General features: G+C 43.9%; 1 protein-coding gene across 6 annotated transcripts in view; it reads right to left on the bottom strand.

Annotated features, from left to right (window-relative positions):
• The window catches only part of USP31 (ubiquitin specific peptidase 31), a 67,324-nt gene that overhangs the window by 36,030 nt on the left and 14,355 nt on the right, over positions 1–16,939 (bottom strand). For all 6 annotated transcript variants that reach the window (XM_030576921.1, XM_030576922.1, XM_030576920.1 and 3 more), the window contains exons 2-4: positions 4,403–4,540; positions 2,227–2,315; positions 895–987 (exon numbers count right to left, since the gene is read on the bottom strand). In XM_030576921.1, the coding sequence (XP_030432781.1) occupies positions 895–987; positions 2,227–2,315; positions 4,403–4,540 (320 nt within the window). The remainder of the gene's footprint in view (positions 1–894; positions 988–2,226; positions 2,316–4,402; positions 4,541–16,939) is intronic.

The raw sequence follows: 16,939 nt of genomic DNA, 5'->3' as shown, positions 1-16,939 counted from the left end.
AAACTGACATTCTAAAGTCACACTCAAAGAGGTGCTGCTGGGAAAACCCACTGAGTTAAAGAGAAGGGGAAGAGTGAAAGCATTTTTGCAGCCTCTTTTCTACAGCTGGCTGGAAATTTTCCCACAGAACATTCTCCCATTGGCAAAAGCCAAATTTGTCAATAGCAAAATAGCCTTTCTGCAACGAAATATTTCCAATTTTCTCTTCACATTTTTTTTTAATTTTTATATTCTAGAATCAAAGAAACGTAGGGCTGGAAAGGACGTTGAGAGGTCATCTAGTCCATCCCATGCACTGAAGCAGGACCAAGTCAATCTAGGCTCTCTCTGGCAGGTGTTTGTCCAACCTGGTTTTAAAAACCTCCAATGACCGGGATTCTACAGCTGCCCTAGGTAACCTATTCCAATGCTTAACTAGCCTTATAGTTAGAAAAGTTTTCTTAATATCCAACCTAAATCTCTCTCTTGTTGCAAACTCAGCTGCTACTTCTCCTATACTTGGTGAACCTGGAGAACAATTTAAAAACAAAAAACAAAAAAAAAAAAAAAAAAAGGCAAAATCGGAACAAAAAACCCAAAATGAAATTTTGAAATTAAGTTTTGTAGGAAATTTCAATCTTTGTTTTCATTCTGCTTTGTATAGGAAAAACTTTTAGATTTATGGAATCCTCTGGGAAATAAGAAATCTAGTTTCCACACAGCTCATCTTTTCAACGCTGTTTGGGCTTTCCCTTCAGAATACAGCTCTGCTGGCCTATTCAATTCAATCCTAATCCTAATCTGCCACAAATCTTGTTGCCGTCTCAATCTCTTCTATATTAAGATTTGCAATGCTACCAAGCATTGGGAAAGACACCCAGAATTTTAACTTCAAGGCACAGATTAGCACATTACCGTGTATGAGGCAGAGGAATTGGCAGAGAGATGCAGAGGAAAGGATCAAAGGTGTTACTCTGCTTCTGACAATGAGGGCACGTCAGAGAGGACCTATTAAAAATATCAATGGGGTAAAGTTACATCTCTCGTTTAACGAGGGACAAGCAAACCATCAAGAACACAAACAGCGACCCTGCTCTTCCCTCCTGATCAAACCCCTTTCCCCACACACTCCAGCAAGGTTCTGCACAGCGTTTTTGCAGACAAATCCTTGCTGTAAATGAAAGATGCCTAATTCTCAGATGCTCACAAAGTAATTGGTCTCTGAGTTCATTTATTACAGGGCATGCCAGGAAAACAGGCTCCTCTCTATTATTCCACTTCGCCTCCACTAAGACATTTGTGAAATTAACAGTTTGCCCATATTTGATTCTAATCTAAAGAGACTGACAAGGACTATTCTCCCCCAGACAAGTGGGCAAGGGGATGGCTATGCAGACAGCACAGCATGGGCCTCAATCTCGTTCACACAGAAAGAAAAGGAGACTCCTCTCATATACGCAGGGTGTGTGCGCGTATGTGTTTCATATCCCAAAGTAATGGTCACTCAAAGGGTACGTCTTCACTACCCGCTGTATCGGCGGGTAGCAATCGATTATTCTCGTAGCTGAAGTTGCGTATCTAAGATCGATTTTCCCTCGTAGTGTAGACCAGCCCTAAGTCTTGCTCAGGATTCTGTAATATCCCAAAGTTTAATTTCTTTGCCACTGGGGAGCCTACAGTGACATACTGGGAAGACTGTTTGACCACACAATCTCCTACACCAGACCAGCTGCAGTGCTGCTGGGTGAGTTTGGAAGTTGGCTACTTTTTTTCAACTTCAGCACCCAAGTGGAAAGCAAGGGCAGTTCCCATGAACAAAGGAGCAGTGAAGGACTAAGCACAGAATTTCTTTTCTGCTAGAGGGTTCCTCATTAGCTTAATGATAATTACTACAAGCTTGCATGGGATTCTAAACTCAAGTGGCCACCACATGCCTCTAGTTCAAGCCACAGGCTCCTGACTTGGCACAACCCAGGTAGATCTCCCACATGCGAAATCATGTCCCACATCTTTGCTCCCTGACCAATTGGGCTGGAAACACCATGAGGGCTCAAGTTGGGGGTGAAGGCTGAAACAAACACTCCAGATTTATTGGCAAGAAGGAAACAAATGTACATTTTCCACTGAAGTGACAAAGAACTTTAGTGTCCCTTCACCACACACAGCCCTGCTGCATTTCACTGGGCTCTGCCACCAGGGATTAAAGAATAACCCCCCATAATCAGAGTGTGCTGAAAGTTACTGTACCTGTACTGGGCTTGAAAGAGTTCCTGTACGAAAGTGCTACTGATTGGAAAGCCTGGTGCCTCGAGCAGCGCAGCATCTTCCAACGGTGGCTGAAAAAGAAAGGCAATTCCAAAGTGAGGCATACCAGGATACGCAGGAGTGCCACACCAATCACATACAACTAAACAGGGAAGAGCCAAGTTAGGTTCTACTGAGCTAAACACACCAGGACAAAGCCAAGTATTTGAAACGGGATATAGCTGGCACATCATTAAGCTGCCAAACTCAACGGGTGGCAGTCAGGGGTCACCATTCACACTAGGCTGTGCTGGTGCACACTTGCCATGCATTGACTGAGAAGCTCTTTGCAGCCACAGGGGCCAGGAACAGCCCTCTGGCCCCAATCGCACTGTTAAACAGAACACCAATTGAAATGTATTAAATAAATATTTGTGGATGTTTTTCTACATTTTCAAATATATTGATTTCAATTACAACATAGAATACTAAATGTACAGTGCTCACTTTATATAATTTTCATTACAAATATTTGCACTAAAAATAAAATAGTATTTTTCAATTTAGCTCATACAAATACTGTAGTGCAATTTCTATTATGAAAGTGCAACTTACAAATGTAGATTTTTGTTCATAACTGCCCTCAAAAACAAAACACTGTAAAACTTTAGAGCCTACAAGTCCACTCAGTCCTACTTCTTCTTCAGCTAATTACTAAGACAAACGTTTGTTTATGCTTACAGTAGATACTGCTGCTTCCATGTTATTTACAATGTTACCTGAAAGTGAGAACAGGCATTTGCATGGCACTTTTGTAGCAGGCATTGCAAGATATTTACGTGCCAGATGTGCTAAACATTCATATGCTCCTTCATGCTTCAGCCACCATTCCAGAGGACATGCTTCCATGCTGATGCTCTTTAAAAAAAATAATGCATTCATTTTTGTGACTGAACTCCACAGGGAGAGAATTGTGTCTTCTGCTCGGTTTCACTTCCATTCTGCCGTACACTTCATGTTCTAGCAGTCTCGGATGATGACCCAGCACATGTATGGTTTGAGCATTGGCCTGCTAAACTCAGCATTGTGAGTTCAATTCTTGAGAAGCCCATTTAGGGAACTGGTGTAAAAATCTGTCTGGGGATTGGTCTTGCTTTGAGCAGGGAGTTGGACTAGACCTCCTGAGGTCCCTTCCAACCCTATGATTCTATGTTGTTCATTTTAACAACACTTTCACTGCAGATTTGACAAAATACAAAGAAGGTACCAATGTGAGCTTCCTAGGCCTAGCTACAGTACTTGACCCAAGATTTAAAAATCTGAAGCGCCAACCAAAATCTGAGAAGGATGAGGTGTGGAGAACGCTTTCAGAAGTCTTAAAAGAGCAACACTATGATGCAGAAACTACAGAATCCGAACTACCGAAAAAAATAAAATCAACTTTCTGCTAGAAGCATCTCACTCAGATGATGAAAATGAACATGCATCGATCGGTCTGCATTGCTTTGGATCGTTATCGAGCAGAACCCGTCATCAGCACTGAGGCACGTCCTCTGGAATGGTCATAACATCAGAAGACATGTAAATATCTTGCGACACCAGTTACAATAGTGCCATGCGAACACCTCTTCTCACTTTTAGGTGACATTGTAAATAAGAAGAGGGCAGCATTATCTCCTGCAAATGTAAACAAATTTGTCTTAGCAACTGGCTGAACAAGAAGTAGGACTGAGTGGACTTGAAGGCACTAAAGTTTTACATTGTTTTATATTTGAATGCAGGGGTTTTTCGTACATAATTCTACATTTGTAAGTTCAACTTTCCTGATAAAGAGATTGCACTACAGTACTTAGTGTTTTTCAATTCACCTACCATATTTCTTTTGGTTTTTACAGTGCAAATATTTGTAATTAAAAATAAATATAAAGTGAGCACTGTACACTTTGTATTCTGTGTTGTTTGAAATCAATATATTTGAAAATGTAGAAAACAACCAAAAATATTTAAATAAATAGTACTCTTATTGTTTAACAGCACAATTAATTGCAACTGATTTTTTTAATCACTTTACAGACATCCTGGGAAGCTAATACAGAGATATTTTGTTTCAAACATAAAGCTTCCACGGAACCAATTAAAAAAAAAATGCCCCTGTTGGCCTGTGCTGGATTTGCCTTACCTTCAATGGAGGTCTGCCACTGTATTTCACTAAATTGTTCAGGTCTTCATGAACTCTGTCTAAGAGCCAGAGCAGAAATTCCTGTGCATCATGCTGCGAGTTCCCTCGGTACTGCATGGAGTTCTTCGAGACAATGCTCTGCAAAGGAACAGCAAAGATGCCCTCAGAACACAGTACAAGCCTGAGGACAGAACATCTGCCTTCAAGAATGGTCCTGTGATCAGAAATAGGCTCAGCAAACCACTGCATGCAGAAACACACAGCTTCCCTGTTGCCCAGGCGGAGCATTTATAGGTGGAAGGGGCAGTGGGTTCTGTGCCAAGCTTGAAGTAAGCCGAAAGCTGCATGAGATGTGGAAGATGCTATCTGAACTGAAAACTGGACAGTGGGGCTAAAGCAGAGGCTACCAAGGGACCTGTTTCTATTTTAGATAGACATGTAAGTGATGCACTGACTGATTTAAACAGATGAGCACCAAAGTGATCAGTCTGTAGAACTAGTACTAGCCAAAAATCAGGCAAGTGCATTTTGGATCCACTACAGTGGAGCAGAGGCACTTGCAGGGAGGCTGGCCTAGAGGTCTTTTGGAGAAGGTGTAAAATGCACCTGACAATTCCCTCCAAGAGGAAAAATCCAGCTCCATCATTAATAGTCTGTCTTGAGGGAGTATCTACGTTCCTAGTCTAGCCAGGCCAGCAATACTTATCTGGCACGGATGGGGCACCTACATTGTAACATGGTTTTGGCAGTTCTAAGCCCATGCTAGAAATCAGGGTCGAACATCCTGCAAGGCAGATGCTACTAAGCACACACTAGAACAGTTAGATTCATAGTACACCTGGGCCATGTGGGCTCAAGCTTGTGTCAAAGAGCCAGAAGTCAGATGAATCACATAATCCTCTGCTGAGGACACTCAACCCTTGAAGATAGCTACATAAATCCAAAATTTATCTGGACTAGCAAACAGAAATTCCAGCCACTCCTACAATCCTGGCTGCGGGCCTGCTTGCCCGAAAGCACATTTACTAAGTGTTTTATCAGTGAAGCAAGTGCAACTATCAGTGACCTAGTGCCCAAACCTAGAACAACGAGCACTGTTTGCCTTCATATCAGCTATGTCATTACACACAGGGCTTCGCCCTCAGCCTGGATACAGCTGCCTAGCCTCTACTTTATGGGACAAGCAAGGAACTGGGAAGTTTGCCAGAGAACTGTACATTTATTTATCAGAAAAGTACTATTTATTGTAATACTACTGTCCTAGACTGAAGCCATTAAAGACAGGCTGGCAGCCATCAAGAACTACATTTTCCAAAGGAACAGCCCCAGCGCACAGCACTACCTGATTGCATCCCTTCACCACCTTCGTAGAGCAGCAGTGGATTTCAAAAGCTGGTTGTTAGACTTTAATCTCAAAACCAAGCATTTGGGGTGGGGGAGGCAGACCTCTGGTCTTTTACCATTGTCTATGCCTAGGAACATCATGGCTCTGGAGCTTAGCCTTGTGACTGAAAGGGTCTAAGATCTAAAGAGACCCTAGTATTGACAAACTAAACTAAGAAATTGATTTTTCACAGCCAACACATTGAAACGCGCTTTCTCCAGCTGAACACATTGTCTTTACAAGCATGCAGCAGAGAGCTCCTCAGACCCATGCCATCTAGCCTGGATTCTACCTCCAATATACCCAACTACACAAAAGACTCCTGTCCTGTCTTAAGTGCTCCAAAGCCATCTCCCTGCTCCGCCACCCATCTTCAGTAAATTCTGACAAGGTCACTCTGCCCCCAAGCAGACTGTGCCATGCACCCAGGAATGCTCACACTCCACGTTATTAATCATGTTTATAATGCTCGTGCTTAAGGACCAGCCAGGAACGAAGCCCCATTGTGTCAGGGACTGTACAAATACACAGTTGCAGACAGTTCTTCTCCTGAAGAGCACACAATCTAAACAGACCAGACAGACAGGGTCAGGGAAGGGACAGAATATAGAAGCAGAGTAAACAATCTGATGGTAGCAAAGGGCATGACCACCACTAACCCAACAAATACTCCCCAAAGAGACTGTGGGTGGTGTGGATGGCTGAGAGAGGGAGGGAGAGAGAAAAACACACACACAGCACTGCTGGAGCAGGTATTGAAAGAGACTGTGCTGTCTGTGAAGGAATTTCCACACCAGGGAAAGCTTAACATACAAGCTACATTGGCTCCTTATTGGGAGCCAGAGGGATCCACCTAATTTACATCTGAGTTCCCAGAAATGTATTAGAAGCATGGGCACGTGCCCAGGATATCTGCCCAGACTTGATTCTTCCTGGACACAAACAGGAACTGCTTGTTGTAGTTTACTAGCTGTGAAAACCTGCAGTTCAGCTTCAACACCACCAGCAGTTTCAGGGATGGTACTGGCCAGATGGCTGCTTACAACGCTGCTGCCTGTTTAGCCATCCTGTCACACAACACGCACCCCTGCTTTCAGATTTCCCACGGAATCAATCATTCTCCCTACTTGTTTCTTCCCTCCGCTCCTCCTTTAAGTCACCCTTAGCACATTGATTTATCAAAGATTGCGTGTTTAGTCTATAGCAGTGATTCTCAACCAGGGATACACAGCGGTACACAGAGGTCTTCCAGGGGCACAGCAATTCATCTAGATGTTTGCCTTGTTTTGCAACAGGCTACATAAAAAATACTAGCAAAGTCAGTACAAACTAAAATTTCGTACAATTACTTGTTTATACTGCTCTATATACTGAAATGTAAGCACAATATTTATATTCCAATTGATTTATTTTGTAATTATATGGTAAAAATGAGAGCCAGCATTTTTTCAGTAATAGTGTGCAGTGACACTTTTGTATTCTTATGTTTGATTTTGTAAGTAAATTTTAAGTGAGGTGAAACTTCGGGGTATGCAACACAAATCAGACCCCTGAAAGGGGTACAGTAGTCTGGAAAGGCTGAGAGCCCTGGGTCTATACTCTATAGCATCCCTTTGGCAACTGATCCACCACAGCAGGTTATTTCACCTCCAGCTCTCAGCACCTGATTGTCAAACAGGATCAGGGTTCCACTGTTCTTTGCACTACACTGAGGTGATGTGACTCCTGCCCTGAAAAGCTTACCAGAAAGCCGCCACTAGGATCCTCCTCACCAATAGCTGCAGCGCTATTAATCAGTGAGGCTCTTTGGCCTATGTTATGCAGAAGGTCAGACCAGCTGATCATAAAGATCTAAGAATTTCTGTACAACCAGCATATTCAGGCCCAAAACCAAACTGCCTAGAGATAGAGAAGCCTGAAAATGCAAAATATTGCTGAAGCAGCTTTGCCCAGCTTTTGATGACGACTCCTGCCCAATGATGGGAGATTTGACACAGAGTGACAGGTGGAGAGATCGCCCATGTTGACAGAGGACTTACTGAGCAACAGGAACCACATTTCCTCTGAGTCCTCGGCATGTTAACTGAGGGCAGGTCTTCTACCCGCCGATCTGGCGAGTAGTGATCGAGTTATCGGGGGTCGATTTATCACATCTAGTGTAGACACGATAAAACGGATCCCTGATCATGCTCCCCATCGACTCCAGAACTCCAGCTTGCGAGAGGTGGAAGCAGAGATGACAGGGGAGTGGCAGCAGTTGACTCGTCGCCGTCCTCACGGCCAGGTAAGTCGACCTAAGATACACTGACTTCAGCTATGCTATTCGACCCCCTCCCTCCCCCCATCAGTGTAGACCTGACCTAAGTCACCTGCGAAAGAGGCCCAGCACCTTCCTTCTGACTTTCACTAGCCAGGAGGGACACACATCTAACTCAAATGGTCACAGGGCAGAACACTTCCTATGTCTTAGTCTCAGCAATTATATCCAGAAAATAATTTTCAGACTCCTCATTGAGCAAGGCTCAACTGCTAGGGGATGCCAGTTGCAGGTGATCTGAAAACTACAGTGAAGAAATTGAAAAATAGTTCTCTTTCCATACCAGGCATGTGACAGGACAAGCTGTCCCAATACAAGAGTTGCCAGTCCAGTAAGGAAGTATTTCTGCAGGACCGGGAACAAGAAAATGGGGCTGTAAGAGCAACACAATCAGCAATAACGGCACGACCAACACAGGGGATTGCTGGAAGAGACCAGATATTCTGCACAGATGCTCATGTTATCAAGCCCCCTCTCCTCCCTTCTCTAATCGGACTTCACAACAGATTGAGAAAGGAGGTTGGGCTACTTGTTTTATCCCTCTAGGAAATGGGGTCACCGCCGGGGAGGGGAACGGGCCAGTCAATATTTATTCTAGTTCCTCAGTAATCTGCCCACTTGCCCCAAAGCAGCAAATGAGAGGAAGTGGAAGCTAAGGCATGTAATCTGCTCTCAATACAGATGTGCAATTTCCATTGACATTAGTGGATTTACTGCTCATGCCTGCACAGGGACTACTGTCCTCCCACCTGCAAAGTCTTGTATGCACCAGAAACCCACTATTCCTCCTCCTCCTCCACCACCACTCAGAGCCCCCACAAACCAAGGGGTTGCCATACAGAGGGTCATAGCTTGCAGACATTTTAAACCTAGTTACTCTGTCAGGAATGGCAGGGGAACTGGTGGGTCTACAGTGCCAGAAAGCCTCATGGAAAGGACAGTGTCCTGACAGAGAACATACAGTATTAACAGAGCCCTTTGCATACTGCATCAGATACAGGTGATGTACTAGCATTCACAAGCAGGCAGCACTGAACTGGGCCTGAGGTATTTGCAGAACATTGTAGTTTTAAACCTCACCTGGGGTACATGCACAACACAGCTGGAGAAGGACGGCAGTAAGGGTTCAGACGACCTGATGGATCTGTGCACTCTAAACTCGATTACCCAGAATTAGCGGAATAACTATGTATTTTAAAGTTTTAAGAGTAAGCTCTATCCTACGTATTAGAACAAATGTATGAGGTTTAATGCTCCAAGAAACTGTGGCTGAAGTTGGATTAGCTAGAAAAACTCAAAGAAATGTGGGAAAACCAGGATAATTTTTTTTAAAGGAGCATTTTTACCTTTCCTCAGCATTCATTAGCACATATTTTGCTAAAAAGGTTGCACAGAAAATTCAATTGGTTCTTAAATTATTGGGCCAACATTGTTGACCAAATTAAACTCATTCAAATGTGAAAGAGGGATTTCAGTCCCAGTTTAAGTGCTATCTCAATACAACCTTACCTCTGCAATTGCTACCAATGCCTCCACAACAATAAATTTGCACTTTACAGCCTTGTCAGAGCATTCACCCTTCCCGCCAGACAGAACTTCACTCATTGAGAAACTGCCTAGGCTTTTATCCCCAACAGACAGAAAGTCTACATCACACACCAGCCCCACAACCATCCTTCTCAGTGGCCAGAGGGCTAGGAGGAGGAGAGGTACAAGCAAGAAGTAGTTACACAGCCTTGTCTTGATTAGGTGTGATGTTAGCCTGTTAGCTTTAACTTCACCAGTTTAGTGTGCCTTGCATATACTAGATTTTAAAACATATTAGTTATATGCTAACACGTGCTATCACCACACCTTAAAAGCCTAGTCTAGACAAAGTCTCAGAGGAAAGTGTCTGCAGAACCCCTCTGAGGTATACAAGGTAAAAGCGAGCTTTCTACACAGAAACAGTCTACAGAAATCTAGGCCCAAGTTGCCCCATTTTCCCTTCCCCATTATTGTCTGCACATCACTCCAGTCAAAAACCTAGAGGCATCTGACCAAAACCGTCGCTGATGGGCTTTCACGCCACAAAGAAGCCAGCCAATCCCATAGAAATGGAAGTCTCTGTTCATAATGGAGAGAAAAGCCAGGCAACAAGCAGCAAACAGCACATCTTGGGTGGTATCATCTTCCTTCCCTGCCTCATAGGTGTCTCCATGATAATTATCCTGGCCAATTCCAGAACACTGAGAAGTGAAGTGAGCAGGCAGAGAATAAAGAGTTGCCTGTGGAGATGGATTGCTAGTCACTGGAGGTGAATCAGGAAGTACTACAGAACATCAGCAGCAGTTCCCTCATGAGTTACTTTGCTCTGGAGACTCCACCGACAGTAGCAGCATGTTCCCAATTCTATTCACGCCCCTTCTGCCGTCGCTGCTCTGGAGTGGATTTGTTGTTACTGAAACCTTTATATTTGCTGCTCTGTGAAATGTTCCATGCCTCTCTTCTAATAAGATGCTGTGGCAGCAAAGTAATCAACAAGGGACAATCAAGATAGAAAGGAAGCAACAGACATATAACAAAACACACAGTACAATCTGGCTGGACTAACTAAGGAGCACAATCAAACCTAAACAGAAGATCAAAAGTAGACTCTTAATTACAAGTGCAATTTAGTAAGACAAAAAAAAAAGATGTCCTTTAAATTTGCACTCCGTGGCTTAGTAATGGGATAGGGTCCTTCTCACTGCCAGGTCAACAGTTCAAGCCCAGCCCACTCTCAGCCTGCTGCCCAGTCACTAGATGAGACCACACACTACACTGATTTCTGGGCAGTTCAAAACGGGCACAAGAAAACCCGTCATAATTAGCATTACATTGTTTCAGTAGACAGGTAAGAAAGACTGCATGGGCCACAGACACAGAATAAGGAAGCCCCCCTTGCACTCAAGTGGTGCCCACACTGAGACTTTCCTGCAGTTTTCCCCACTGTTAGCCTAGCACCTGTGCAGTTCTACTAGGGTACACCAGCCACCTGCCTTCCTTTGCTCAAGCAGCTCCAGATGACAGTGCAAAAATGCCTGTGCTGATTCACAGTAGTAGAACTGCACAGATACTTACCAGGCATCAAATTCTCAGTGTAGACAAGGCCCTAAAGATAGCACCTCTACATCAGGAAACAGGAAGTCTGGCAGGACAGTGTGCAGAAGCTTGCTGTCCTGCCCATGCTATTCCAGTTCTGTGAACAGCCTATTTCACTGTACAGTAACTCCAGCACTTACCACCAACTACAGTCTCACAAAATTAGAGGGCAGAAATGGGAAACAGGGTCACTAGGAGGAAAAAAGGGAAGTTTCCAAATTCCACACTCAGATCTTGTCTACACTGAAGGAACTACATGGACACAACCCCCTAGTGGGGGAACCTTATCCAGACACAAGTTGCTGTTCACACCAGTGCAATGTGTCTAAACATTGGTGCAGCTACATCAGTGCAGAACACCACACACAAGACCAAACAACCAGTCTAATTTACTGCTCTAATCACATACAGTAAATAAAACTACATGGAACAGAATTATTAGCCTTTCATTTGCTGTTTCTGTTCCCTGGAACACACAAGATTTTAATGGGAAAAATATGGGTCTGCTATTTTCCAGTACATCTCTGGTAGGAAACAGCTGTGGAAAGGATTGTGCATGTAAACCGATGGGGCTAGCTCATTAGAGGTCTGAAAACATAATGGCACAGATGTGCACAGGAAAGATATCTATTCTTTATCTTTCAATACAGAACACCCAGTGACGTTAAGACAGATTTTTAATCACACACAAACCTCATTCCACATTCGGGAAATGATGTTAAAGGCAGATCTCTGAGCACGGGACGTTATCTGAATAGGACCAGCGTTTCCACCTCCACCCTCCTCCCGAGCCAGCTATTCTTCTCTATAAAGGTGAAATCGAAATCTGGAAAGTGCAGAGTTTGTTTCGCCAAGAGCAAACACCATGAAACTAAGAGAGGTTGGACAGTCTAGATCTTCCATTTGTCCCCAAAACAGGACACACTATCCCTGAAACAGTGGTGACTGCAACCAAAAAGCTACCTAGACTTGCAATGACTGGTGTGGGGCCCACACGTGTTCCTTCCTGGCCTGCCAGCCACTGAGCTGACTCCTCCATCAAGGGACCAGTATGGCCTCCAGATACAGAGGACAGTACAGAGCAGGAGCTGATTTAGCTGTAGGCAGGGAACCAGTGCAAAGGATGCAGAAACAGACGAAACAGTCTCCCTTCCCCACACCTTTAACAGTAGCAGAATCAACTGGGGTGAGTGGGTGGGAAGAGGCAGAGATAGAATAGGTAATACAGCAAGAAAGGAAAGGTTTGTCTAGTCAGAATTGGCTTTTTCCCCTACTCTAATCTCAGCCTAACACATCAGCCAACTCTGAGCAAACATCAAGCTTTTTCCCCCAAACCAGATGTATCCAAAGAGGAGACTGAATCCCAGGGGAGGCTGCAACAGGAAGAAGGATTCCATGTTCATCTTCCCGCCCCACCACTGCAGTGCGTCCTTGGGGACAGAGAAGGAAAGTGCATCTCTGTGAGGGAGCAAACAGAAAATGTTTGGGGGGAGGGGGAGAATACAACAAAAATGGAGCACAAATACAAAATGGGGAAAGGAGATGCTGATGCTTCCCAATAGAGAGATAAGAGAACATAAAGAGGAAACAGTGAGGAAAAAGTGTGCCCAACACTTCTGTCATATTCCAGGGTGCAATGCATTCCAGCAAGGGGTTCCATCCCACCTGCCCTGAAACACTGGGTGCTCACAAAGTTTTGCTGTTATATCTCCCAACCTGGGTCACTCTCCAACAGCATGCAGGGCATACCCTAGCTGTCTGTGTATGGCTGCAGCCCTGGTCCAGTAATTCTGACAACAAGAGTCTGTCAGCTACACACCAGCCACATTCTGGCTTCCACCAACCTCGGTTACTATGTGCAGGGTGACCCCAACACACTCCCAGTCCCACATTTTTCCCAAATTGTGTGTTCTGCACTGTCCAGCCCTCTCCTGGGCAGTTCAGTTAAAGTACCAAACTACTGGAGATCTGTTCCCTTACAGGGACAACAGACGTAATATCTAGAGTTACCCAAACAGTACAGTTTAAACACAACACTAGATTAGTTTATTTAACTACAAAGAGACGCAGCTATACTCACTCAAGGCATTAAAGTCAGAAATGGTTACAAAATAAATGCCTTCTAGTAGCTAAAACTTAAACTAAATTTGATTCAAAGTAAAATCCTCACCACGTTACCGGCTACACTGCTGACCACATTTTCAGGTCAGAATCACACCCAAAGTCAAAAGGCTGGTTCCTTGGTCTTCTTAGATAAGAGAGAGAGAGATGGAGGGAGAGAAAGATACCCTGGGGTGTTTTTTCCCTCCTTTTTACAGTCCAGTCACCTTTGAAATGCGTTGTCCTGAGGGTTACCCCTAGACAAAGGTCCTTCCCACTGACAGGCCAGAGCCATGGAGTGTCCTGGTGAAAGAGGCCCTGTGTTGTTCTAAAATGCAGATCGATCTGTTCCTGTCCCTCCTTCTTTGCCAAAAACGGCCACCAGAACAGTGATTGCCAATCAACTTTGATGACAGTTCGCTAGAGGCATCAGCTTGTCCTTTGTCTCTGACTAACTGGTTTACCCTTCTCGCTGTTCCAAGAACCCTCTTTCCTGCTTACATATTAACTGCAATAAATACGTTTCTTTGTCTGGTATACACGTTTAACTACTTCTGCTTAGTCAGGGCTACGTGGGTTTGAACATGTGCTAACATCCTCCTAGGGGGGAATTCATAACTTTATACATAATGTTGCTACACCCATTGCACCATGATATTATTGACCAGTGAGTTGTTAGTTTTCAAATGATACCTCCCAAGGCATATTCTGTACAAAGATAATGACACTGGTTTGAAGGGTGTGAATACAGGAGTGCATTTGGTCACAACCCTCCCCCAAACAGATGGAGGCCCCTCAGATTTCCAGCTGATCTGGAGAGTCATTCCTCAAACAAGTGTTAGATAGTGGGAACTATGCACGGGCTCAAACACAAGCGCCACTTCTCCTGCAGCAGAGGATGCAGGAGACCTTAGGTCACCATCAGCTTGCCCGTCATTTTAAGAAGGATCAGATATGGTGGTGGGATTTGGGGAAAGGAGAGGAGGATAGCCCAAAAATATTCTCACTGACCCTACCAAGTCCTAATCCTGGCCCTAAGAAGTGGCAAGGGCAGGTTAGCGCAGTCACATGGCTACTAAAGCCACTGGGAGAAAGATGTCTCTCCACAGGGCTTTTTGGCTTCATGGGGTGAACATTCTGCAACCTGGGGACTAACAATAAAGATCAGCCAGTCGGAAGACCGTGGCCCAAATTCACTTCACCATGATTTCTACTCTAGTTTAAGATGGGTCAGAGGACTGTCCTTTGAAACAGCACATTTGTATTTCAAAACAGTACCTCCCAATGACTGTTGTATCCTAGTGAATATAAAAAGCCTTCTCCTACCTCAGAAGGTAGACATTTCAAGAAAGCTTATGTATTCTTAGTCCACACAGAAATAGCCAGTTTTATGGCTCCTGGTGAAGCTTTGCTCCAGGTTTGATAAGGCACCCTCACTGCTGGTTATGTCTGTATGTACTACAGCTAACCTTCCTAGCCTTAGCACATACAGTAATGCCATCTGGTCAGACAAACAGCGGGCTAGCCATCATTATTGTGTGGATGGAGAGGAATAAGCCACATGCAGATAATATCTCTATGGCTGTTTAAAAGCTCCCTACTCTGCCTCAGATGGACACTGAGCTCACCACTAGCCTCCCAAGCGTGTTTGACTGTCATGCTGCCCTGGTACTAAAAATAAGGTGCTTATAACTTTGATTAACTGAACCCTTTTCCTTTGTAATTAAATTTACTATGAGGCTGTAAAATCTGCCTTTCAGAATGTAATAAGGAAATACAGCCATCAATCGGCCATCATGAAGAGAAATCAGGCTTTACTGCCTATGAAATTGCTAGGAGAAGCGTTAAGGCTCTTTATCCTTACCCAAAATTGCTTCATGAGTCTTGTTGCCAAACACAGCTAAGAGGAAAGCAGAAGCCTCTCTGGCAGCGTGCCACCCCCAGAAGCTGCTATGTTCTGTTCTACACCAGAGCACTCGTCTTCTTCAGAGAGAAGTGTGGTAATTTGCTTTTCCCTAAAGAAAGGGACAGACTCAAGAGAAACTAGAATATTAAGAAGCAGCACAGTGGATTCCTAGCCCATGTTTGATACAAATTCATAGATCAATGAACACTGCCCAGCTCTCCCTAAGCCAGCAGTCTGGCAAAACACTAGCAATCAGCCTCATTCCTCTAGTTTTAACCTTTAATAATCCTATTTCTAGTTTTCTCTAATTTTGCTGAAGAAAAAACAGTTTATCAGGGACATAGTCATAAGCCTTCCAGTGAAATAACCCACTCCTTTGGTCACACAGCAACTGGGGATGGTACTGTGCAGACAACCCTGCTGTTAAAAATATAAACAAATATTCAGTGAAACAACCGATATAGCTAGACCTGGGTCTCAATGCTACTGGGCAAAATACCAAGGAAGGGATGCTGTTTTCACACGAACAGGATTCAAAATGTAGTTAAAATGCAGAGATAGGGAACAGGACTGGGATTCAGGAGACCTTAGTTCCCCGCCACTGACCTGTTGTGCAATCTCAGGCAAGTCACTTCCCTTTGCAGTTTTCCTTCCCATCTTTTTGCCTCATTTGTTGCCTCATATCTCAAATTAAGGTTGTAAACCCACTGGGGCAGGGACTTGCTTTTATTTCTTATGTAAAGCTCCCAACACATTCCATGTGCTATAAAATAAATAATGAGAAGTTAACTGTCATGTCAGTCACATCTAAAATGATCAGATGTCACTAATTATTCTTAAAGGCCCAATTTTCAAATGGGTCTCTGAACAGGCTCACTTCAGTGGCAAGCACACACCTATAAATGCAAGTCTGCAGATGAGGAGGTTAGGACATACGGATTAATTTCAGTCTCATTGGAACAAGTCACTCACTTATCATGTACCAGTGGGCAATCAAAAGGGTCAGTTTGATGATTTTGCTGCTTAACTTTTATCACACAGCCAAAGCATATGACATCAGTTACAGTGCCCAGCAACCTCTGAGATCACATACCTAATTAGAAAAAGCTTTTAGGGCTATCTGGCAAAGCAGCGCACAACTACAACTGTACAGCTGCTTCCCCCTGCTTGTGTGTGTTTCCTTTGCCTTCTAGAAATGTCAGGCCTCACTGTAACTATTCTTCCTTACTAGAGACCTGGCTCTGCAAACAATTGAGTCAGCATCTCCTGTCTGGTTCAACATTGAAATTTGCTTTCAGTTTCCACCTCCTTCTTTACCATTCACAGATCAAACTCACAGTCTAACCCATTTAACTTAAATCGCCAGCAAGCCACTGAACTTGACAAATCAAAGCAGCCGCCTGAGGAGGACCTGCTCTCAGTGAGCCCTCCTCCTCAGGGTCATCAGAGCAAGGAGGCAGTGAACACTGACTAGCATTTTGAAAGATGTGTGAAGTCTTCTAGTAGCAGCTGCAGACAAGTAGTAAAAGCAAAGCTCAGATTTTACTGATGATTAAACAAAAAAATTTTAACTCGGCAAGACTACCAGAGACTTTAGTGAATAGCAGGTCACATTTACTCTAGATAACATGCCAGAAGTGCTGCAATTGTTTTACAGTAGGTTTTTAAACTTTACTTTTCACTTTTATTAAGAAAAGGCACCTGAGA

Source organism: Gopherus evgoodei, chromosome 10 (genome assembly GCF_007399415.2).
Source record: "Gopherus evgoodei ecotype Sinaloan lineage chromosome 10, rGopEvg1_v1.p, whole genome shotgun sequence".
Taxonomy (NCBI): Eukaryota; Metazoa; Chordata; order Testudines; family Testudinidae; genus Gopherus; species Gopherus evgoodei.
This window is presented reverse-complemented; position numbering and strand designations above follow the sequence as displayed.